Source organism: Fistularia commersonii, chromosome 25, assembly GCF_037954325.1.
Source record: "Fistularia commersonii isolate RoL2024-O1a breed Wild chromosome 25, RoL_Fcom_v1.0, whole genome shotgun sequence".
In the NCBI taxonomy this organism is placed as follows: Eukaryota; Metazoa; Chordata; class Actinopteri; order Syngnathiformes; family Fistulariidae; genus Fistularia; species Fistularia commersonii.
Genome location: NC_141308.1, coordinates 14531890 through 14540000, shown reverse-complemented (window position 1 = coordinate 14540000; position 8111 = coordinate 14531890). Strand labels below are relative to the sequence as shown.

The following is an 8111-nucleotide window of genomic DNA, read 5'->3' as shown; positions in this document are numbered from 1 at the left end:
CCAGAACTCCTCCTCACCTGCGTCCTCTGAGAGCCGCTCAGGTGTTCTGGGACCGCCGGGCAGAAGCTCCGCCTCCACCTGGATCAGCTCCGTCTCCTCGGGTCCGACCCGGCGCCGCGGGCTGCCGGTCCAGGAGGTCCCGCCTCCCACCTGCGGGTCGCTGAGGTCCACCAGGTCCAGGGCTGTGGACAGAACTACCACAGGGGGGACGCTTAGACACCAAGAACAGGGTCCAGATACCACCACCATCAGTGAGGGGCGGAGGAGGTGGAGATGAAGATGCAGGAGGAGGAGGAGGAGGAGGAAAGGATGGTGGAGGTGGAGATGGAGGAGGAGGGGGAGGTGGGTTGGATGACAGCAGGAGGGCAGAGGTGTTTATTGCTGGAGCTGCTGGAGCTGCTGAGTCAGGAGGACAGATGGTCCAGAGGAGCGTGAAGGACGGGCGGGAAGCAGAGCAGGTGAGGAACCTGAGGAGATGCTGCCCGTCAAACATTCAGATCCGCTTCTTCTTTCGCCCGGATGTGAATGAAGCTTCTCAGACTGAGGAGACCTGAGCTTCCATAGCAAGGAGGCCGGAGGTGAAGATGGAGGTGGAGGTGAAGATGGTGGACCGGGCCGTACCTGTGGGGGGGGGCGGGCGTGGGCGGGCGGGAGGGGCGGAGCTCTCCGACAGGAAGTCGTCGATGGAGGGGCTCAGCAGGGGGCGGCTCTCCTGGGGCTCTCCAACCAGCTGGAACACAAAGACACCTGAACTTCACCAGGTGACCTTCACCAGGCGAGCCTCAGTTGATGGAAGCAGTCTTCAACCAGACAGCCATCATGGAGTGAAGGTGACGGTGAAAATGGAGATTGAGCAGCAGATGGAGATGGAGACTGAAGATGAAGTTTGGGATGAAGGAGGAGATGGAGGTGAAGGTGAAGACGGAAGTGAAGATGGAGATGGAGGTGAAGATGAAGCTTGAGATGAAGATGAAGATGGAGGTGAAGATGGAGATGGAGGTGAAGGTGAAGATGGAGGTGAAGATGGAGGTGAAGGTGAAGATGGAGGTGACGATGAAGATGGAGGTGAAGATGGAGGTGAAGATGGAGATGGAGGTGAAGATGGAGATGGAGGTGAGGTCAGAGCTGCAGTAGAAACCCTTCATATTTCTGTTCCTCATCTTTCAGCGCCATGAAGCCCGTGACCCTCAGGACCAACACACCACACACACACCAAGGCTACCAGTGTGTGTGTGTGTGTCATGAACCCTTCCCCGTCTGATCAGCTTCATTGATCAATCAGCTATTTTTTTTATTTCCATAAACATCTTTGAATTAAAAACTTCTCAGCACGCTGGAAGACGCCGCGACAAAGTCCAACAAAACAGAGCAGCACAGCGTGGTCGTCATGCCAACCTTGGTTGTCACGGTGATGAGGGGGTTTCCATCTGAGGACGCCTTTTTGCCAGGAAGCTCCTTCAGCACCATGGCAACGACCCCGTCGCCTCTGGCCTACAAGGAGACGGACACGTCACTCAGCGCCGCCGGTCACGTGATCAGCCGCCGGTCACATGATCATCCGCCGGTCACGTGATCAGCCGCCGGTCACGTGATCAGCCGCCGGTCACGTGATCAGCCGCTCACATGTCTTCCCTTCCCGTCCCAAGTGGCTCCATCCATCCGTCCATCCATTTTAACACATAATTGTTAGCCAGATGTTTCAAACATCTGCTTCCGTAATGCTAATGCTAACGCTAAGGCGGTCCCTGACACCGAGGCCTCGTCTCCGGCCCAGGCTGCCGATTGGCTGCCGGTCATGTGACCCGGAGCCACTCCGGGGCGAAGCTGCAGCGCATCAATAAAACATGCACTTTATTATTAACCGCCGATCGGAGACGGGGTGGAAGACGAGCGGCGCCGGAAGCTTCTGCCGCCGCCGCTCGCTCATGGCGGGCGGAATAAGCCCCGCCTCTCGGCCGGAGCGAGAAGCTGCATCCTGACTTGAGCCCGAGCCGGACAGGAGACGACCTGAGCCGAGGCGGCGCCGTCCGATGGCGTCAGCTGGAAAATAATAACTGATTATTCCTGTTCACTTTCCCCTCGGTGTGTGTGTGTGTGTGTGTGTGTGTGTGTGTGTGTGTGTGTGTGCGTGTGTGTGCGTGTGTGTGCAGGACTAAAAATAACCAGCTGTTGTGCTGAACCCACAGCCTGGCCGTCCCAGAGGAGCTGATCTCAGTACTATTACTGTACAGGCAGTACTTGAGTACTGCAGTACTGCAGTACAGACAGTACTGCAGTACTGCAGTACTACTTTGGAGGCTTTGGAGCTTCTCTTTGGGGCGTCGCGGTCGGACGAGGACCGGACGGGTGGAGAAGGTGTTGGACGAGGAGGAGCCTCTCCTTCTGCCAGCCGGAGGGAGGATCGAAGATGGCGGGGAGGGGGCGGAGCCTCGGGCAGACCACCAATAGGAGACATGATTTGACCCACAGGAGCTTTGGTCCAATTTCAAGTCATCAGATCAATCAATTAATCAATCAATGAAGCGATCAGAACCATTGGAGCCTCATCTACACACACACACACACACACACACACACACACACACACAAACACACGGTGAGGAGGCGGTCCCGGGGGCGGAGCCTAATGTCCCCATATGAGGACTGCGACTTTATCTGGGAGGGGGCAACTGTTACCGTGGCGACCGGACCCGGTCTGACCCCGTGATCATGACTTCCACCCAGAGGCAACCACCGTTCAACCACCGTTCAACCACCGATCAACCATCAATCGACCAATCATCCATTGATCACTGATCAGCCACTGATCATCCATCTCCTGTTCTGCTTGTTTTCCAAGAAGACCTTCTGAGCAGAGAAATGGAAGGAACCTTCTGAGACCCAACAAGCACCAAGTTCTGAGGCCCAACGAGGGAGTTAAAGAGGTTCTTGCATGAAGAGAACCATGCACTCAGGAACCCGTGGGTCCACTGAGGACCCTGAGGTCCACTGAGGACCCTGAGGTCCACATAGGAACCCGTGGGTCCACTCAGGAACCCGAGGTCCACATAGGAACCCAGGGTCCTTCGTGGATGGTCACCCTTCAAATGGAGAAGTTCTTTGAGGAACCCTGTGAAGGTTCAGCTACCCCCGCGGGTCACGTGACTCCAGAACCGCTCAGACATTGATGGACGCGACCGTCCGTCTCACACTTGCCCGCGCGCACGGACCGGGTCCCGGTTCCGGTTCAGCCCACCTGGACCTGGTACATGGTTCGGACCCTCCGCCGCTCAGCGGGATGATGCTGGAGCCGCAGCCGCCGACGGCGCGTCTCTACCGGGCTGCGCCGCGTCCGGACGCTCGCTGTCACTCTGGAGCCCCGCCGTCCCGGTTCTCTGCAGGTCCCGGTTCTCTGCAGGTCTCGGTCCGGTCGCCCTCAAGACCGGTCCGCTGTGGTTCCGCCTGCCCGCCGTCCCAGCCTCCGGCCGCCGCAGCCTCCGGTGGTCATAACGCTCCGCTCCGGCGGAGGGCGGGACGATAACAAACCGCCACTTCCGGTCTGTAGTTTCAAAATAAAAGCACGGAGGCGCTCCAGACCGGAAACGGGAGCTTTCAAAGTAAATCACAGGAAAACACACACACACACACACACACACACACACACACACACACACACACACAAACACAAGCACACACACGCACACACAAACACAAGCACACACACGCACACACACAAACACGAGCGCACACACACGCACACAAACACGAGCACACACACACGCACACACACACACGCACACAAACACGAGCACACACACACGCACACTCGTGAAACTGCGATTCAGATAGGAAGGTTCCTGCAGATGGAAAGTACCTACAAGTATGACAGATATTCCCTCCATGCTTTTATTTTTGCGTCCGATGTTAAAGACATTCACAGATGCTGATGATACATGATGAAGCTCCTCCTGAGGTGACCTGTGGGACCTGCAGCTCCAGACGGAGGCAGGAGGAGCAGCAGGAGACGGACAGGGAAGCTGGACGGGCCTCCTGAGACCTGAGATCAGATGTTCTTTAATGATGCCGTGAGTTGGAAACGTTCTCACGTCTCTTGCAGGAGATGAAGCCGTGAGTCCAGAAGGTAGAAGACGTGGTCCCGGGGGTGATGGAGGCACCCGGAGCCTGAGGACCATCTGAGATCTTTGTCCATTAGAAGGGCTCCGGGCCTCCTGGCGATGCCGTTCGCCGCAGAATCAAAGATGGCGTTTGTCCCGCACGGCTCTCCTCCTGGGGCCGCTCGCCGACGTCATCAGAGACGCCCGCGATACAGGCGGCGTCCTGCTCAGCAGCGCCGCCGTCTTGAGGTCGCGGGCCGACCCGTAGGCCGGAGGCGGCGCGGTCGTCGTCCGGAGCGTCTCCGGCGCGGCGGCCACCCGCACGGTGTTGACCCCGTAGAGGCGGCGCTCGTAGCCCAGCAGCTGCTCCCAGAAGCCCACGTTGAGGCGCACGGCGGGCCGGCGCTCCCGCACCCACTGGTGGGCCTGACGCAGGGTCACGGCGCGGTACCGCATCAGGTACGCCATCACCAGCGCCGGCGAGCGGCTCATGCCGGCGGCGCAGTGCACCAGCGTGCTCCCGGAGCGGTTGCCATGGATACGCTCCGCCACCCGGTCGAAGTGGTCGCCGAGGCGGGCGGCGGGGAGGTCGGACACGGGGACGCGCAGCCACTCCACGCCGGGGTGGGCGGGGCAGGCGTGACTCAGCGTGGCGTTGACGATCAGCGTGATGCCCTTCCTGGACAGCAGCGCCGCGTTCAGAGGGGCGTCGGCGCCGCTCAGGAACAAGGTGGGCGTGATCTCCGACAGCGCCATCCGGCGGAGGGAGGGCCGCCGCTGACGGCCAGTCGGGCGGCGGCGTCCGCTGCGCGCTGTGTGAAAACTATCCGGAGTCTCCTGCTTTCATCGGGTCCAACAAACCCCCAAATTATCGGCGCTTCTCCTGAAAACAAGAAACAATTGAGAGTAAAGCGTTTCTGTGACGTCTTCATCCTCGTCCTCACCTCAGCCTCCAGCGGGCCGGAGGGCGACGCCTGAGCCTCCCAGGAACCTTTGATGAATAGAAACTTCATTTTAAAATCATCAATCCCAGCAGGGGGCGGAGCCTCAGCGCCCGACCCTCACCTCTCGACCGGTGTGTGCGTGTGTGTGTGTGTGTGTGTGTGTGTGTGGGTCTAATACCTGCTGCGTTCGTGTCCGATGGCCACTTTGAATGAAAAACCTCTCTCCCTCTGTCTCTCTCACACACACACACACACACACACGCACACATGCCATAGAAGGTCGTGTCTGTCTGCCTGCCAGCCAATCAGACGGAAGGTTAAACTTAGGCCCAGCAGCTGAAAACTTAAGTCACGTGACTTTTCAGCCAAATCCGAACCGCACGGACCATTTTAACTCCACGCCGTTCACCGCGTCATCTAATTCATCTTACAAATCTGGGTTAGGCCCGTATCGAAAACTGACAGTGAGATGATATTTAAAGTCCATATTGAGCGACGCGCAGGGTTTGTTTCTGAAGGTCCGGCGCTGTTGTGTCTGGTTTCCCTCGGAAGATAAAATTCCAAACAGTTGGACCAAAGCAGGGGTCGGGAACCTATGGCCCGCGAGCCAGATGTGGCTCTTTTGATGACTGCCTCTGGCTCTTTGAAAATTTCTTAACAGAAAAATTAATCAATAATTTTATTAATAATGTTACTTTAGTAAAAAAAATTACAGGAAAAGACATCACAATAAAAAAAAATCCACACACATTTTAATCTTCAGATATTTTCCCCCGCTACTTTTCACACTGGCACGCAACAAAGAGCCAATCCTTTCTGTGCTCCGGTGTGCGGGAGGGTCCGATACCCTGAAAGTCTCATTTTATTGGATAATTTACAACAGCCTGCACACGTCACTTTGAGGCCAAGAAGCAATATTCCCTCGTTGTTGGTTAGATTGTTTATGCAGAGTGAACCCTTCTAACCAAGAAGATGACAAAAAGAAAAAATAATGAGGATTACCGTATGTTTCAGCAGGAATGGACAGAAGAATTCGCCTTCGTGGAGAGAGCGGGTTGTGCAGTGTGTCTTTTATGCAATGATAAAATTTCATCGATGAAACGTTCAAATATAAAGCGACACTTTGACACACGCCGTGCCACATTTGTAGAGAAATATCCAGCAGGAAACGACAGAAAGAAGGCCTGTCGAGAACTCGTGTCCAGAGTGCAGCCAGTCAGCAGCAGCTCCGTGTCTGGGCCAAACAAGGGGATTACAATCCGGCCAGCTTTGCTGCTTCTTTAACAATCTTTTACAGAAGGCGAATACGCCAAATCATTCATGCTTGATGTGGCCAACGAGCTTTTTGACGACTTTAAGGATAAAGACAAGATAATCAGACGGATAAAAGATATGCCTTTCTCAGCAAGAACTGTACATGATCGTACCACTATGATGTCAAATCAAGTGGAGAAACAACAGGTGAATGACATAAACGCAGCAAAGTATTTCAGTAGTTTTCGGACGTGGGTAAATAAGCAGAGCCGGCAAGTAAACACAAATGGACAGAAAAAAACTTCAGCCTGCAGACCAGCTGCTTGTTATAATATTGACAATGGACAGTCGTGCTCGCACCTACAAAACATTAAGACGAACCTGTGGTCACGTTTAGTAGCATTATAATTAAGAAGCACTTTTCTTGTGATTAAGTGACTTTGTTATAGCAAAGTATGTTGTTCAAAATAAATTCAGTCTTATTGTACTCTAAAATTGTTGGTCTTTCTCTTCCATTTAGCTGTTTTTGGTATCAAAATATACATATGGCTCTCTTAGGATCAGATTTTAAAATATGTGGGTTTTTTGGCTCTCAAAAAGGTTCCCGACCCCTGGACTAAGGGCTCGTCAGAGACCATCTGCAGTTCTCTTCCTGTCCGCTAGGTGTCGCTGCAGGCTCAACTCACCCTCTGTGCACCGGAAGTGCCTGAGAGAATCCGGAGAAGAAGACGGGTCTCTTCCTGTTAGCTGTTTAAGCTCGTTAGCCTCCGGAACCATGGCGGAGCTGAACCGCCAACTCCAGGAGTACCTGGCCCAGTCCAAGGGCGGCGGCGCAGCGAAGGCGGCCCCCCAGCCCAGCACCAGCACGGCGGTGGACATGGGGGACGCGGAGCCGGTTCCCGGGAGCTGGTTCGGCCGCTGGTCCAGCCCCTGGTCCGGCGGCCAGAGCTCCGGCGGCAGCGGCGGCTTCTCGTGGCCGTGGTCGGCCGAGCCGGACCCCTGCCTGCCGGGCATGAGCCGCCGGCAGCGGCTGGCGGCGTTCGGCGTGTGCGCGACGTTCTCGGCGCTGTGCTTCGGCCTGTCGGGCCTCTACGCCCAGCTGCTGCTGCTCTACGCCCGCAAGTTCGCGTTGCTCTGGTCGCTCGGCTCGCTGTTCGCCATCGCGGCCGCGGCGATGCTGCGCGGCCCCAGCCGGCTGGCCGCCGCCCTGCCCACCTCCCCCGGCGCCGCGCTGTACCTGTGCGCGCTGGCCGGGACGCTGTACGCCGCGCTCAGCCTCCACAGCACCGTCCTGACGGCGCTCGGAGCGGCCGTGCAGGTCGCCACCATCGCCTGGTACGTGGTGTCGCTGGTCCCCGGCGGCAGCGCCGGGATCCGCTTCATCGGCGGGATGGTGGCGTCCGCCATCCGACGGACCGTCAGCGGGAAGATGATGTCGATCTGACCGGAGCCGCTCCGGGAGGAGGGCGGCCGGCAGGCCGGGGACCAGAGGCGACTCCTCCGGCCCGGTGGGGGGAGGAGGGTCGGGGTCAGTCCGGGTCAGCCCGGATCTCTGACTCACAGCCTCGGAGACCAAAACCACTTCCTGTTTTGGTTTCAACAACCAATCAGCGACGCCCGTTCCAGGAGGGGACACGCGTCGGTTGACGCCGCTGGTCAAAACAGACAATGAACATTTGTTTTCAAGTCACCCTTTTTGTAAATACGTGCGGTTCTTCGCTGTCAGCTCCACTTCTAACCGTAGCCTGGTACTAGCAGCTGTTAGCTCCTCACAAATGGACATCTCAAAGTATCTGCTAGCGGTTGGAGAAAGTCCGAA

General features: G+C 56.7%; 3 protein-coding genes across 7 annotated transcripts in view; 1 reads left to right on the top strand and 2 right to left on the bottom strand.

The window, feature by feature from the left end:
• The window catches only part of pex5lb (peroxisomal biogenesis factor 5-like b), a 10755-nt gene extending 7261 nt beyond the window's left edge, over positions 1 to 3494 (bottom strand). For all 3 annotated transcript variants that reach the window (XR_015108738.1, XR_015108739.1, XM_086173031.1), the window contains exons 1-3: positions 3236 to 3494; positions 622 to 730; positions 18 to 194 (exon numbers count right to left, since the gene is read on the bottom strand). Coding sequence is in view for 1 of the 3 variants with exons in the window: in XM_086173031.1 (XP_086029157.1) it covers positions 18 to 194; positions 622 to 730; positions 3236 to 3250 (301 nt within the window). In the remaining 2 variants the exon portion in view is untranslated. The remainder of the gene's footprint in view (positions 1 to 17; positions 195 to 621; positions 731 to 3235) is intronic.
• Positions 3495 to 3865: 371 nt separating this feature from the next.
• LOC147219491 (dual specificity protein phosphatase 18) lies at positions 3866 to 7803 on the bottom strand. 3 transcript variants are annotated; one of them, XM_086173287.1, is made up of 3 exons: positions 5217 to 5234; positions 5039 to 5085; positions 3866 to 4977 (listed from the first exon to the last, which is right to left on the bottom strand). In XM_086173287.1, the coding sequence occupies exon 3, from the start codon at positions 4848 to 4850 to the stop codon at positions 4233 to 4235; it is 618 nt and encodes a 205-aa protein (XP_086029413.1). In that variant the 5' UTR covers positions 4851 to 4977; positions 5039 to 5085; positions 5217 to 5234; the 3' UTR covers positions 3866 to 4232. The 3 variants fall into 3 exon arrangements, 2 of the variants coding, with proteins under 2 accessions (XP_086029413.1, XP_086029412.1); XM_086173286.1 differs by lacking the exons at positions 5039 to 5085; positions 5217 to 5234 and adding an exon at positions 6979 to 7803; XR_015108754.1 differs by lacking the exon at positions 5039 to 5085 and having other exon boundaries at positions 4840 to 4977; positions 5217 to 5271.
• Positions 7053 to 7867, top strand: sft2d3 (SFT2 domain containing 3). The gene has a single exon (XM_086173285.1). It carries the CDS (start codon positions 7068 to 7070, stop codon positions 7734 to 7736), a length of 669 nt encoding a protein of 222 aa, XP_086029411.1. The 5' UTR covers positions 7053 to 7067; the 3' UTR covers positions 7737 to 7867.
• The last annotated feature ends 244 nt before the right edge of the window (positions 7868 to 8111 follow it).

Bases quoted from the DNA above. Each gene is read 5' to 3' on its own strand.
- LOC147219491 (XM_086173286.1), bottom strand. From the start codon at position 4,850: ATGGCGCTGTCGGAGATCACGCCCACCTTGTTCCTGAGCGGCGCCGAC.
- sft2d3 (XM_086173285.1), top strand. From the start codon at position 7,068: ATGGCGGAGCTGAACCGCCAACTCCAGGAGTACCTGGCCCAGTCCAAG.